At 37.6% G+C, this 16,644-nt stretch overlaps 2 protein-coding genes across 2 annotated transcripts in view; one reads left to right on the top strand and one right to left on the bottom strand.

Moving 5' to 3' along the window:
* CMSS1 (cms1 ribosomal small subunit homolog) overlaps nucleotides 1–16,644 on the bottom strand; it is a 380,113-nt gene that overhangs the window by 257,589 nt on the left and 105,880 nt on the right. The window lies entirely within an intron of this gene.
* FILIP1L (filamin A interacting protein 1 like) overlaps nucleotides 670–16,644 on the top strand; it is a 115,925-nt gene continuing 99,950 nt past the window's right edge. The window contains exons 1-3 of the mRNA XM_049629340.1: nucleotides 670–912; nucleotides 1,640–1,813; nucleotides 11,449–11,627. Of these exons, the coding sequence (XP_049485297.1) occupies nucleotides 670–912; nucleotides 1,640–1,813; nucleotides 11,449–11,627 (596 nt within the window). The remainder of the gene's footprint in view (nucleotides 913–1,639; nucleotides 1,814–11,448; nucleotides 11,628–16,644) is intronic.

The raw sequence follows: 16,644 nt of genomic DNA, 5'->3' as shown, positions 1-16,644 counted from the left end.
ATTGTCTCTTGTTTTGGAGATAAGTGTCCTAACAATAAATCCTTGACGTATCCAAGGATAGATCTGGGATTTTAGCAGAATGTCAGGGATACAGCCAGAGACCAAGGCTTCATTCCTTTAATATTGGACTTCCTTGTCAAAACAATGTAACCCAAAGTATTTTCTAGCAGTAATTCTGATGCTTCTATCTTAAAGCACCAAAGATTAAGAAATTTCAAAAATTTTTAAAGCTTCCAAAGGAAATACTATAATGTGAATCTGCAGAAACTTAGAACAATTAGCAAATTTACTATTTTACAATTGTGCTAAGTACATCTTAACTCCAGTAAACACTTGGGCTGTGGTTAGAGGCATGACCTGGATCCCGGAGATGAAATACTTGGTGGATGAAGTTCAAATATAGTCTGTTTACCCATGGACATAAGTGGCCTTAATCAAAGCAGAACACCTTTTTAAAATGTTGATTTAAAAAACAGAAGTGTAAATAAAACTGTGATTTATGAATCTGCTAATGCCATTCTCTGCTGTAGACTTCAGAAAGATCAAGTCTTTGGCTGAGGTAAATAGAGCAAGAGTGCAGACCTGTTAAAGCAGTAATAGGTGCCCTTATTAAAACTCCACTTCCATTAGGAGTTACAAATTGTTTTCCTTCTTTTCAGGCTTTAAAGAATGCGTTCCAGAAGCAGTGACACAGAGGGCTCAGTCCCAAAGCAGTTTCCAAGACATAGTAAAGGCCATGGTTTCCAAGGGCCTGAGGACATGAAGCAGAGACAGCAAGACAAAGACCCCACCAGTGAGTCGGAGGCAATTCTTCCCTGTCCTAAGTCACATGGTGGTATCGGTCACCAAGGAGAGGACCTCTCAAGAGATGATCTATTATTTCTTCTGAGCATTCTGGAAGGAGAACTACAGGTCAGCTGGCTTACAATTATCCCTACATTCAAGGAGAAGGCTGCTTGTGAATTTGGTGTGTATGCTGCCACGGAAATAGGTGATCTGTGGTTCATACCTGTATGTACATGAAAGAAAGTACACATACACATAATTATCTTCTGCCAACTGGAAGGGCAATTAATCCTACGTAAAAGGGCTCTCATTATGACATGCAATTGGCAAGCAACACGTGAAAGATCACATCCTTTGTCCGTGCTGCTCATGAGCTTCAGTGCACAGGCATGTATGAATAATACCAGACGACTTCTGGATTGCTTTAAATAACAAAAGGCACTTTTATACCCCATGTGAACTGGCTCCTAGACTTGCCCTAGCATTATTAACCTGCATAAAAAATTAAAAACAGCTACTATACATATAGGAGAATCTTATTTCTTACCCTTGAAAATGTTACATGTCAGCCCATAGAAAGAGTATCACGTTATCTGCTTGTCAAACAGTAAAAAATGTTGAGTCTCCCCCATGTTGCACAGTGATCACTTTTCAAATATTATTAACGTATAATTAGATTATAAGAAGGATGAAGGGACATAGTTTTGCTACCTTTTGTAAAAGGCAATATAAACAAATATGATTTGTTTATATCTGAAATAGAAGAAAAAAGCACTCAATTCTCACAAGAGATCACTTTCAGAGACTGCTGGTAGATAAAGCAAGCTTTCTGAAATGCCTTTTGTTCCTACAGGCTCGAGATGAAGTCATAGGCATTTTAAAGGCTGAAAAAATGGACTTGGCTTTGCTGGAAGCTCAGTATGGGTTTGTCACTCCAAAAAAGGTGTTAGAGGCTCTCCAGCGAGATGCTTTTCAAGCAAAATCTGCCCCTTGGCAGGAGGACATCTATGAAAAACCAATGAATGAGGTATGTATCACATCGGGGTGTGCACCTAGAAGGTGGCAAAGTTCACTAGCCAGCCAAGCACTAGGCCTGGCAGGTGAGCATGACATATAATTCTTTTTTGATTATTTACAGTTTTGTGTTCTAACACATTTAAAATCTTCCCAACTAGATAAATACTACATGTTCTACAGGAAAGAAAAGGAGAATAAATCATACAGGATGTTTCCAGTAGGTTTGTTCTCTGACATGAGACTGAAAGCTGACAAATGCAAGAGAATTTCTCTCTCTCTCACACACACACACTCACAGAGACACAAACACCCAGACACACACACACACACACACACACACACACACACACACACACACACGGGATGGCACTTGTGGGAACTTGAAGGCTATACAGGCTATAATAAAAAACAGATAAAGCTCAAGCACAGAGGTTAATTTCTTTGAAAACACTGAGGTATTATGTCATAGAAATTCTGAGCATGAATGGAAATGATCTGAAGAACTGTCCAAGAAATGGAGTTTTAGAAAGCATGTATTTTAGATGAGTGCTATCCTCTTTTTCCTTCAAAAATTTAATAACAGCAAAGATCTTCCCCTATCAAGAGTGCCCAGCAATGACAATGGCAGAGAGGAAAAGTCCCAACATGGCCACCACTACATGAAGATGTGGTACTGCTTGCTCTTTTCCTTGCTGACATTTCTAAAACTCTTTGGCATCCTTATTTTATTCTTCTATTTTCCTCCGAGACCTCAATGGAAAATTTCATAATTTTTCATTTTTATAAAAGGGAAACAACTAGGAGCATGAGTTAAGGCTGGAGAGAGTGAAAGCAAGTTTTGGACAAATTTCCCCCACATAAGCTCTGGCAACCTACCTCAGGACTGACCTCCAATGTCCTTGCTATTCTTGTCTTGGGTGTCTCATGAGAGAAGACTACTGTCTTGCCAAATTGTGAAGGAGTTTGGTCATGTGGATTTGCTTCTCTGAGGGGTGAAGGTGAGACCACCCAAAGTCTGTTGACTTGCACTTTAACCCAAATTTGAGAAAGAGGAGCTGAAGCTTCATTCAAGTCAAGAGTGTTAAAACCGTATCCTGGCTCCCAACATAGTGACTGTGAAACAGCATTGGGCACAAATTCCCCAACCCATATAAGCGCAAATGCAAACTGATGATCGCTGAAAATATCCTTAAAAAACTCCAAAAATGGGACAACCCCTCAATACTTCAGTGTGAAATGAATGGAATGATTCCAAACTTACACTGAAATGACTAGGAAAAGCTTTAGTTTCAAAATAATTCTATTAAACACATGCAAAGTTGGAAATAACCTCTCTACAAATGCTTGTCCCTGAAAGTTATCTATAATTTAGCCCTTTACAAATCCAACTGTATTTGATTACTCCCAAAACACATACACATATATACTCCCCTATGTATACACACTTCTCACATTCTCACTTCCATGATTTGCCCACTTTTCTTCTCTTGTCTTCTACTGCTGCCTTATAGGTTTCTCCCTCCTCAGTTATCAGTCTATCCATCATCCCTTGAAGCCCACATAAGTCTAGTTACCCAACAGTTCAGCTGTCTGCCCTCTTTTTCTATCGAGACATAATGAGGCAAGGGGAAGTATCCAGAGAATAAACAATACGGGGGAATTTTAAGTAGGATTCCCTAGGCAGCTTTCTCACCAAGACCATCCATGGCTGTACCTGAATTATTGCAGAATAAGGATCTGCATGCTGAATAATTATTCTTCTTTCGCTTTTTCCCATCCTGGGGTATTAACATCCCATGACCTTTTATTTTCTTCACAACACTCTTTTTGAAAAATGTAACAATCTTAACCAAACTAAAGGGGATTCATCTATTCTTAAGGCAAAATTGCTTAGAAGAACTCACTGCTCTCAGTTACGTCACATGGTAGGAACAATGACTTAAGATGAAAGACTGGTAGAGGCATGTGAGCTAGAAGAACAGGAATGGAGTGACAGGATAGCTGGGCTCTCAAGAGAAAGAGAAGACATAAGAACTCAGAGTCTATAACACTTTTTACCTCCTATTCCTTTCCAAACTAGGGTTCTATATTAGAAGTTCCCTTAAAAAAAAAGATATTGAAGTTAATTGCCTAACATATTCTTAGTTCTTCCAAAAAAGATATCAAGAAAAATATATTTTGGATTTATCAGGGTACTGTAATAAAATAATCTGCATATCTTGTTAGCAACACCTTAGGACAGTTCTTAAACTACTTGTTTTAAGCAACTGTATAATTTAGCTTTTAAATTTCATTTTATTCTTTTATGTAATATTTACTGAAGAGTTGGGCTCCTGGATGGCTCAGTCAGTTAAGCGTTTGACTCTTCATATTGGCTCAGGTCACGATCTCACAGTTCATGATTTTGAGCCTCATGTTTCAGCTCCATGCGCTGAAAGCATGGAGCCTGCTTGGGATTCTGTCTCTCCCTCTCTTTGCCCCACCTCCACTCATGTGTCCTCTCTCACTCTCTCAAAATAAATAAGTAAACTTAAAAAAATTTTACTGAATAGTTGACGTATAAAAATAGTTGTGCTTGTCTTTGGCATATTTAATGTCTAAGAGAGTGACAGAAAGTAAGTATACAACTATATATAATATTGATTTCTATGGTGAAAACCACAAAGCACTATCAGAGAGTATAATGGAAGATAAAATTAAGATAGAAGAATCAGGCAACCCAAGATCCAGAGGAAGAGTATGAATTAGTCATGTAGAACATAAAGAAATTCCATTTCAGTAACATTGTGGACTACGTATCCTTTGAAATTAGATTACTAAAAAGTACAGAAAAATGTTAAATTAACTAACATACTCTTCAACACATGGATGGGCTTACATGAAAGTAAAAAGCTTACTTAGAAGCAGAAATTCTGAAGCCAGGAACTGAAAGGGAAATTTTCATTGACTGACTAGCTTTTGGCTCCAGATATTTTGAAACTTTCTTCTTTCAATCCATAAACTTCCAGTGCTGGGAACCAAAGGACATATTCATTTTGGGATATAATCTTTGGCCTTTCATCTTTATTTGACAATGGCTGGGTGAGGCGGCACAGTGGCCAATAAATTTCTGGAAGCCTTTCCTATGCCAAGATGTCTAGCAACAGCTTGACTATACATAAAAGTGACTGTGAAACCAAATGAATTTCCTGTTAGTAAGACCCCCAAAACATCCAGTCCTTCCAAAACTACCTGACATGAAAAGAAGCATGATGGAGGCTTAAGTAAAAATGGTAAAAAGCCAAAGGTCTTTAAAATATATATTTTTTAATTTAAGTATAGTTGGCATACAATGTTACAATAGTTTCTGTTGCACAACAGAGTGATTCAAAATCTCCTTACGTTATACTATGCTCACCACAAGTGTAGCTACCATTTGCCACCATACAACACTATTGCCATATCATTGACTGTATTTCCTATGTTGTGCCTTTTATTCCCATCCCTTCTCCATTCCATAACTGGAAGCCTGTATCGCCCATCCCTCTTCACCCATTTTGCCTATCCCCCTACCACGCTTTCCTCTGGCAACCATCAGTTTATTCTGTTTTTATAGGTTTGATTCTGCTTTTTGTTATTCATTTGCTTTGTTTTTTAGATTTCACATATGAGTGAAATCATAAAGTATTTGTCTTTCTCAGTCTGACTTATTCTCCTTAGCATAATACCCTCCAGGTCCATCTATATTGTTGTAAAGGATGAATATCTCAGCACTTTTTATGGCTGCATAATATTCCATTGTGTATTATATATACAACACCTTCTTTATCCATTTATCTCTCAATAGACACTTAGGCTGCTTCCATATCTTTGCTACAAAGAATAGTAAACAATACTGCAATAAACATAGGGGTGCATATATTCTCCCGAATTAGTTTTCCCAGTAATGGAAATATTGGATCACATGGTATTTCAATTTATAATTTCTTGAGAAAGATCCATGCTGTATTCCGCAGTGTCTGTACCAATTTACATTCCCACCAGCAGTGTACGAGAGTTCCTTTTTCCTTACATCCTCCTCAACAGTTGTTATTCTTGTCTTTTTGATTTTAGCCATTCTGACAGGTGTAATGTGATCGTTCATTGTGGTTTTGATTTGCATTTCCCAGTTGATTAGTGATGTTGAGCATCATTTCATGTGTCTCTGGGCCATTTCAATGGCTTCTTTGGAAAAATGTCTATTCAGGTCCTCTGCTTATTTTTCAATGTGATTGACTTTTGGGGGGGGGTGTTGAGCTGTATATTTTGAATATTCACCCCTTATCAAATATCATTTGTAAATATTTTCTCCCATTCAGTAGGCTGCCTTCCTGTTTTGTTCATGCTTTCCTTCAATGTGCAAAAGCTTTTTATTTTGATGTAATCCCAATAGTTTATTTTGCTTTTGTTTCCCTTGCCTTAAAAGACATATCTAGAAAAATGTTGCTACAGCTGATGTCAAAAAATTACTGCCTGTGTTCTCTTCTAGGGGTTTTATGGTTTCAGGTCTCACACTTAGGTCTTTAATTCATTTTGAGTTGTGTGTGTGTGCGTGTGTGTGTGTGTTGTATACATGTGTATGGTGTTAGCAAGTGGTTTAGTTTCATTCTTTTGCATATATCTCTCCAGTTTTCCCAACACTATATGTTGAAGAGACTGTCTTTTCCCCATTGTCTGTTATTGCCTCCTTTGTCATACATTAACTGACCCTATAAGTTTCAATATATTTCTGGGATCTCTATTCTGTTCACTGATCTATTACATCTATGTGTGTGCCTGTAGTACTACTGTTTTGATTACTACAGCTTTGTAGTATATCTTGAAACCTGAAATTATATCTCCAGCTTTGTTCTTCTTTCTCTGAATTGCTGTGGTTATTTGGGGTCTTTTGTGGTTCCATAAATATTTTAGAATTATTTATTCTAGTTCTGTGAAAAATGCTATTGAGATTTTGACAAGGATGGCTTTGATAGTATAAACATTTTAACGATATTAATTCTTACAATCCATAAGCATGAAATATTTTTCCATTTGTGTCATCTTCAATTTCTTTCATCAAAGTTTTATAGTTTTCAGAGACAGGTTTTTCACTTCCTTCGTTAAGTTTATTCCTAAGTATTTTATTTTATTTTTTGGTGCCATAGCAAATTAAGTTGTTTTCTTTTCTTTTTTCTTTTTTTTTTCAAATAAAATTTATTTATTTATTTTGAGAGAGGGGAGGGGCAGACAGAGGGGGAGAAAGAGAGAATCTCAAGCTCTCAATCTCTGTGCACTGTCAGCACAGAGCCTAATATGGAGCTCAAACTCATGAACTGCAAGATCATGACCTGAACCAAAATCAAGAGTCGGATGCTTACCCAACTGAGCCACCCAGGTACTCCCAGACATCCATATTTTTAAAAAATATTTTTTTAAATTCAGGAATAGAATTTAGCGATTCATTACTTACATATAACACCCAATGCTCATCTCAACAAGTGCCCTCTTTAATGCCCATCACCCATTTAGCCCATCCCCCCGCACAATGCCCCGCCAACAAACCCTCAGTTTTTTCTCTGTATTTAAGAGTCTCTTATGGTTTGTCTTCCTCTCTGTTTTTATCTTATTTTTGCTTCCCTTTCCCTACATTCATCTGATTTGTTTTTTTTTAAATTCCACATGAGTGAAATCATATATTTGTCTTTCTCTGACTTATTTCACTTAGCATAATACACTCTAGTTCCATCCACGTTGTTGTAAATGGCAAAATTTCATTCTTTTGGATCACTGAGTAATATTCCATTGTATGTATGTATATATGTATAGGTATATATATATACACACACATATACCCCACATCTTCTTTATCCATTCATCAGTCGATGGACATCTGGGCTCTTTCCATACTTTGTCAATAGTGCTGTTATAAACACTGGGGTGCATGTGATCCTTAGAATCAGCATTTTTGTATCCTTTGGGTAAATACCTAGTAATGCAATTGCTGAATTATAGGGTAGTTCTATTTTTAATTTTTTGATGACCCCCCCATACTGTTTTCCAGAGTGTCTGCACCAGTTTGCATTCCCACCAGCAGTGCAAAGGGGTTCCTCTTTCTCCACATCCTTGCCAACATCTGTTGTTGCAGGAGTTGTTAATTTTAGCCATTCTGACAGGTATGAGGTGGCATCTCATTGTGGCTTTGATTTCTATTTCCCTGATGAGTGATGCTGAGCATCTCTTCATGTGTCTGTTAGCCATCTGGATGTCTTCTTTGGAAAAGTGTCTGTTCCTGTCTTTGGCCCATTTATTCATTGGGTTATTTGTTCTTTGGGTGTTGAGTTTGATATGCTCTTTATAGATTTTGGATACTAACCCTCTATCTAATATGTCATTTGCAAACATCTTCTCCAATTCCGTCGGTTGCCTTTTAATTTTGCTGATTGTTTCCTTTGCTGTGAAGAAGCTTTTTATCTTGATCAGATCCCAATAGTTCATTTTTGCTTTTGTTTCCCTTGCCTCTGGAGAGACAGACATCCATATGTTTAATAAACTCTCAGGGTGATTCATCTGATGCAGGTGGTCAGCCTGCCACACTTTGAAAAATACTGCCATTGTTGAACCTCCTTTAGAAGTAAGCTTTAAGTTTTGGGTGCCTTGCTGGGCTAGGGGTAGGACACAATATCAGGGAAGCTAAAATGATAAGCAGAAAGCTTGCCATTGCACAGTAAACATTAAAGAGCCACCTTTTCTATCATTCTGCCCTGGGCATTCCCTGAAATGATGGATAAGTCTTCCTGTTTCTTCTCCAGGCATTATTCAACCTGCAAGCAGGGATAAAGAAAAAAAGGGGCAATGGTTCTCTAGTAGTCCCTTAGTACTTAATGATGTACCACCTTATACTGCTCCTAATTGTTTCATGTGTGTGTCTTATCTTCCAAGTAGGAGTATACCCACTGAGACTTCAAACTTCTCTTGTATTCCCCATAGCAACTACCACCGTACTTTAGTACATATAGCATAATAGGCACTTAAAAAACACTTCCTTCCTTGAGAAAATTGTGGCACTGGAATTGATCTGAGAAGTCCAACCTCTTAATGTATAAATGAAGAACCTGAAGTACAAAAAGGTTAGGTGGGTTGGCTAAACACACACACACACACACACACACACAAGTAATGGGAAATGTAATGAATTCAGGGAGGATGAGGTCCATCATGTGATCTGTCAGGTATGTATTAGAAACTGAATTGAAAACAACTGGCTATTTCCCAAGAGGCATTCTAGGCATGGAGAAATTAAGGCACAGAATAAAACTTCAACTGTAAGCTAAAAGGCCTCTGGAATCAGTGACTCTTTGGGAGCTTTTGCTCTGTAAGGTCACTACTTGATAGCTTTGCAATTACTCCTATTGCAAATATAAGCTCCTTAGTGGCTGCACTGAACAGCATGTAGTAATGCCCATCACCCACTTTCCCCTCCCTCCCACCCCCATCAACCCTTAGTTTATTCTCAGTTTAATGTTTTTCTAAGTCAACTGACAACTTTCCTAAAGTAAGGCTGATCCATCACTATTTCACTCTCAAATTCGAAAAGCATTTAATTTGAATTTCCTTTATAATCCACTCTAATGTTTGGAGAACTGTGAGAAATTTTCAGAGGGCTATTGTGGCTTGAGACCTGGGACAAATGAGCACTACAACCTGCCTCTCAGAAGATGGTCATTAGTTAACAGTGACTCTGCCAGCAGGCAATACAAGTTAGCAATTTCAGCTTCCACAAAAGTACTGGTTATATTTATTAAAAACCATCAACACCTGTTTGGCATAATGAAGTATTCTGTGAGCGTGTGTGTGTTAAAGCACCTCATAAACCTATATTAGAAAACTAGACAACCAGCCTAAGCGTTTATAGGTTCGAGGGAATTAGTTGGGTTCTATATGCTGGTATACCTTTGTTCTATTCTTTTTCTGAAATAACTTGACCATTTTGTGCCTCGGATCCTAGTCATGTATGTGCTTTTTAAAGATATACAATTTAAACTGGCTTCAAATTCAGAGTCACAATTTTTCAATATTTTACAATAAAGGCAGAGGGCAAAATCAAATAATACTACCAATTATAGCACCTACTATTTAATCTAGAAAGTCACATGCTTTCTAAACTACATATATATTTTTTTTCTTTTCTTTTCTTTTCTTTTCTTTTCTTTTCTTTTTTTTTAGAGAGAGCGAGTGAGTAGGGGAAAGGGGCAGAGGGAGAGAGAGAGAATCTTAAGCAAGCTCCATGGTCAACGCAGAGCCCGACATGGGCTTGATCCTACTACCCTAGGATCATGACCTGAGCCAAAATCCAGAGCTGGATGCTTAATTGACTGAGCCACCCAGGCACCCCCCAAACCACATTCTTAATTGGATCTTAATTTATCACTGGCTAAAGATCCTGAGCCACTTCTGTTTTAATCAGTCTCCTCTCCTCGTGTTGTTTTTTTTTTCTTGATTCCTTGTTTGCTTGTTTTGTTTTCAATCTTTAAACATATATCATTTTACACCTATTATAAGCAAGGCATTGTCAGATCCTAAGAATTTTTTTTAAAATTTTAATTCCAGTATAGTTAACATACAGTGCTATATTAGTTTCAAGTGTATAATACAGTTACCCAACAGTTCCATATATTACTCAGAGCTCATCAAGACAAGTGTAATCCTAATCCCCTTCACCTATTCCACTCATCCCTCCCCCCAACCACCTTCCCTCTGGTAACCCTATCTTTGTTCTCTTAAAAGTCTGTTTCTTGGTTTGTCTCTTTTTATTTTTTCTTTTTTAAATTCGTTCTGTTTCTTAAATTCCACATGAGTGAAATCATACCATATTTGTCTTTCTCCTACTAACTTATTTTGCTTAGCATTATATTTTCTAGATCTATCCATGTTGTTGCAAATGGAAAGATTTGATTCTTTTTGATGTAGATGCTAAGAATTTTTTAAAAAATCAACGTAGGCCCTGCATTTAGTGAGTTCACAGTCTAGTAGGGAAGACAAACACATAAATCAGGCATAGGGTGATCATTTTATAACACAGCTATAAGTAGGCCACAGAAACCAGAGAGGACTTGGTGTTAACATCTGTTCACATTAACACTACATAACCAACACAGAATTGATTAACAAGAATTCTTAAAATATGTAAACACCTTGAAGCAAAATTCAGTGAATAATGGACCACGGGATCCAACAGGCCTACTAAAGGGAGGGAGGGCTGGGGCAGGAGAGCAGCTAGGCTGCTTCAGAATCAAACATTATCTAAGGATTTCTTTACTTTACATCATTCCTCTGACAAAGTTTTTCCGGAGAGAGGAGGAAGTGTCAGAAAATGGGTTTGGGTAAATTATTCTGATATCTACAGAGGCACCAATTATTCTGTCTGAGAAAAAACAAAAAACTATGACAGTAAAAAGATTACATTTGTGTTGAAATGCATCAAAAAGTATCAGTTAACAACAGTAATGATAAAAACCAAACAAAAATATCAGAAACCCATTGCCAAATTAATTAGTCAAAACTTAGACATTTCTAAAAGAGTGAATGAAAGATGGCAGTATTATGAAGGATTTACAGTTAACACATTATAAATGCATTTTCTTTTTGTAGTTGGACAAAGTCATGGAAAAACATAAAGAATCTCATAGACGAATCCTGGAACAGCTTTTAATGGCAGAAAAATCTCACAGGCAAACCATATTGGAGTTGGAGGAAGAAAAGAGAAAACATAAAGAATACATGGAGAAGAGTGATGAATTCATAAGCTTACTAGAACAGGAATGTGAAAGGTAAGGCCTCTTTGGAAAGACAAAGATCCACTCTACAAACTCTTACAACCTCTCACTATGGAGTTGGCATTTATACCAGGGATACAGGAATACAAGATGCATAGGACACAGCTTCTGCTCTGAAAGGTCTCACGGTCTAGAGTGAGGAAAGGGATATGTTTAAAGATAATTTCAATATAATGCAAGAATAACCAGCTATGATAAAAACTGTGGAAACATAAATGCTGGACACCTAATTCTGCAATGGAGAGCCCTGTGAAAGCTGCACAGAGGAGGTAACAGGGGTCTAGTCCTATGTAAATAAGAATGGAAACTATAGACCAGGCAAGGGCAGAAATAAGTATCACAGCATAGAGGTAAGAAAATAGTATGAAAAGTGAGGGAACTCAAGCTTTCTGGAAACATGGCTATAGCACAAGGTGTAATTTCAGGATGAGAAAAGCAAAGGCTAGCCACAAGCAGTTGGATTTTATATTGTTGGCAAGAAGGCATAAATAACAAACTGTGAGAAGAATGAGTTGATCAGGTATGCTTTCTTAAAGAGCCATTGAGGCAATATGGAGTAAAGATAAGAACTTTAGACTGGGGGAAGATTTATATTCCCATGGTTATTGGGTTAGAGACATCAGGGTGTGAACAAGAAATATTTATGACGTATAGTCAATACTAATGAATGACTAATCAGACTGGAGAGCAGAGGAAGACATACACAGAGGTTTGTTTTTTTTTTTTAATGTTTACTTATTTATTTAGAGAGAGAGGGAGAGTGTGTGCACGTGCACACAGTGGGGGAGAAGAAGAGAGAGAGGGAGAGAGACAGAATCCCAAGCAGACTCTGTGCTCAGCGTGGAGCCCCAGGTGGGGCTCGATCTCACAACGTTGAGATCACGACCTGAGCTGATATCAAGAGTCTGACTTAATTGACTGAGCCACCCAGGTGCCCTGAAATATAGGGAGTTTTGAGAAACACTCCTGGCTATTCACCAAGGTACAAAATATAGAAATGGTGCACAGGTTTTTGTTGTTGCAGGATTTTGGTGAAGGAGATAGTTCAAAAGTGGGGGAATGAGCAGTCAAATAGCACCAAATAATACAAAAAAGGAGAAGAAAATGTCCCAGGATTGGCAACCAGGAAGACAGGAAAACTTAATGAGCCCTTTTAATAAAGTGAAGGCAGAAGCCAAATCACAATGCTTTGACAGATAAATAAGACATCAGAATGTAGAAGCTTAAAGTGTGAACTATTATTTTGAGAAGTTTGGCTGCAAAAAAGGAGATTGGTTGGTAAAAATTTTATAACCATATGAAGGGCAGATTATTTTGATCCATTTTGCCCGTCTGTTCTGAGCCACCTTAGAAAGTATGAGCCTCCATTTGAAATGGAAAGGACAATTAAGGCTCTATATTAATAATACAAAGATAGGAAATAACCAATCTTTGCAATGTCAAGTTTTTACTGAACTGTCCTTTCACTTTAGTTATTCCATGTGTACTTCATGATGCTGTATTCTAACAATCACAGAAAAATATAATTACTTATGAGCTCTCTATTCTAAAATATTAATAGTCTCAGCTACTTTATCTAACTACTTACAATTCATATTTTATCTAGGTAAATGAAGTTACACAATAGCTAGGTTAATGGCAAACTTCCATTTCTTTTCAGTGCACATCATGGTAGACACTTGGTCAGATTCCCAGAGAATCCATGGCCCTCACACCCATTCACTTCTTTCCACATTCATCAGGTTTGTTTCCTACTCACTACCTAGAAGGGGGTCTTGTTACCTTGCCCCTTATGAACTTGAAATATCTTGAGGGAAAGATAAAAGGACTACAGAGAAGTCTGGCACCAAGGGAAGATTTGACTCAGACATTACAATATGAGATTTGTTATTCAATGAGACAATATTATATTAAATATTATTTCGAACCCCTGTGGTTTGGCACCCGTGGCCTCATTTGGCCTCCACACTTATTTGGCACTAACCTGCTGAACACAGACACTTCCTTTCATCTTTCATTTTTATGAAAATGTACTGACCATGGTTGAAGTGCTGTCTGCCATAGAACATAGAGGCACTGCTTGCTCCTGCCCAGGGGGCTTCCCACATTAACAGAGAAGGCAAGATGATGCAGATTTAGGGTAGGACTGTGGAGGGCTGTCTGAGGTACAGTTTTAAAATTCACTGTTGTATATCAAGTATCTTCTGGTGGAAGGCTTAGGAGAAGTTTTAACACTGTAATTTTGGGAGGCAGATGATGAAGATTATTTAAACCACAAGACAGCAAAGAGAACAACACTGAGAAATGGGAACAAAAATTCAGTGGGAATAAAGGCCATGTGCTAGAGGAAAAGGAAAACAGTGCGTTGAATGTAAATTGTACACCATGGAATCAGTATATTAAGAATGCCATTTCTACATATATAGAAGGGGTTTAAGAGGAAGAATTTAAAAGATCATATATTTTAACCTTAGACACAAAGCTTCTCTGTCTTAAAGAATAATGAAAGTGAATATACCATTACCAAAAAATAGGAAAAAGTGACTGGAGTGACTCTTATTCCCTATGTAGCAGCCATTCCAGAAGATATGAGAATATTCACCTATTTCTGTTTGCCAAGGAACAGCTTCCAGATGGAACTCTTTGGGTATGAGAATGTTAAACCTATTTTCAACTCACATGATATGCAGACAATTCTTCCCCTGCCTAGCACACCCAACAACACAACTCCCATATCCTGGCACTCTTGTGGCATTGGTGCTCCCTGCTCCCTTGCCTCCAACAGGGAGACCGTGGGTCTCAGGACTTATACCTGCTTTAAGGCCATGCGCATCAACATATTAAATGAAACCCACCTAACAAAACAGCAAGTGGGAGAACTCTAAAAATTTCTGTAAATATACACAGAGAAGGGGCTTACACAAGAGTGAAATACCGCTCCTTTGTTTCATTCCCCAGTGACAAGTGACAAAACACGCGCAACATTACGGAGTCCTTCTAACTTCAGTGAGAGTACTTCCCCTGAGCACACAGCCACTCTTCACAAAAGCAAGACAAACTTGTCCTAAGGAGTCAAAGCATAATGTTTACTTTCTACCTCAAAGTGATGGAAGCCACTCCCAAATCAGTGACCATCAGGACACAGAAACAAAGAAAGATATCATAACCCCCATAAAAAGGGAACTGGGTGAGGATAACCATAAAGGACTATTGGATTGAAACTCCACTGTGAATGTTTAGCACTTATTAATGTTGGATAATATCTACTTAGAAATAAAATAAAAATTAAGAAATACATGATTAAGTTAAAGAGACCTTAAAGGGTATAAAAATGGATTTCAAATTTATGTTCAATTTCTGTGTTTTCTTTGGAGAATTTGTTTTATGTGGAAAACCCTAAAGGAGACTGATATCACAGAGTTTAGGCCAAAATGTTTGCCAAGTGATGTCTTTGTCTTAATCACTAAACAATTGGCTTTCCCACTGAGGGAGGGTGGGGGCAGGGATCAACTCAGGAAACCTTTCCCAAGCATGTTAATGCAAAGTTTCCTTTGCTGTAATCTGTACAACTTGGTCTATCCATAAGGTAATATTATATCCACATTTCATGACTACTTTCTGTTCACTGACCAGCTCCAATGTATGGATATGTGTGTCACCGATGACCTGAATTATGTACTTGGCTGAATTACAAGTGGAGTCTATGTGAAATGTTTCATACAAAAGCAATGCCAGTAATTTTTGACCTTTCTGGATGGCTTCACAGGAAAGCCAAAACAAAAATCACTTTTAGTCAGTACAGTTTTGCAAAATTTTCCCATAAGTGAAATGCCAAATTTGTCTGCACCTTCAAAAAAGCTTGCATAATTTCTTTTTCCTTTTTCAGTTTCAGTGGGGGAAAGGCTGTGAAGAAAAAAAAAAGTTTCCCTTTTTTTTTGAAACCATGCATACTTTTTCAGAACACAAAACAAACCATGTATATTAACCATATGTATTACTGCATTTTGGGCCTTGAAGTAACCAGTAAAGTGAGAAACAAACATTGTTATGACAAGTCTGTATAAAAATGTGGCTTCAACCATGGGGTTTTTTTTTAAAGCCTTAAATTACTTTTCATAATATCTTGGCCAAATAGGTTAGCATTGATACTATGACTTTATAAAGTAAGAGTTCAAATGGTAGCTTCTCAAAAGCCACATAGAAAGGAGTTACAGGTAGAATTAACTTCTTGTTCCTGTCCTGCCCAATGTTACTAGATAGAACAGTGGCTCAGTGGGCAGAGAGGCCTTTGAAGGAAAGTCATCAGGGACCCAGCCTCAAGGGTTGCTCCCTCGACCATACTTTGGGCTAAGTCTTTTGGTGTTCGGGTTTTAGTAAAGAACAAAGCACTTCTACCTCTCCTTTGGCTGAGGGAACTTTATAAAGAACAATTTCCATCATCAACCCTTCTCTACTATGACAGACCTATTTTGCAGGTTGGCATCAGACAAGTGAATAAAAAGCTGAGCCATATTGACTTTCCTGTTAACTGAGGGTATTTGAGTCCTTTTTAAAAGTTTATTTATTTAAGTAATCTCTACACCCAACATGGAACTCGAACTCAGGACCCCAAGATCAAGAATCACATAATCCTCCAAGTGAGCCAGCCAGGTGTCCCTGAATTTGACTACTTTTAAAGGCTGTTGTCAAAAACATCAAATCTTCCTTTCAGAGGCTTTGGATACTTCCTCAAATATATATAAATGCATGAGTATATTAATTTATACATTTTTTTAAAATTAAACTAGTTAGCTAGTTAGGGCTGCATGCCATTCATTCATTTATTCACTCAAAAAGAAAAAAATAACCCAAAACAACAATTAATTAAATGTCTGTTACATACAGGCCAGGTCCTGTGGAAGATACTCGGTGAAGGAGGTAGATGTGGTCTCTACCTATATAAAACCCTAACATAACAGAAACCCATGGGGGAGGGGAAGGAAAGAAAAAAAAAAAAAAAAAGAGGTTAGAG

This window comes from Panthera uncia, chromosome C2 (genome assembly GCF_023721935.1).
Source record: "Panthera uncia isolate 11264 chromosome C2, Puncia_PCG_1.0, whole genome shotgun sequence".
Taxonomy (NCBI): Eukaryota; Metazoa; Chordata; class Mammalia; order Carnivora; family Felidae; genus Panthera; species Panthera uncia.
The sequence above is the reverse complement of the archived record's forward strand: the minus strand, read 5'-3'. Positions and strand labels throughout refer to the sequence as shown.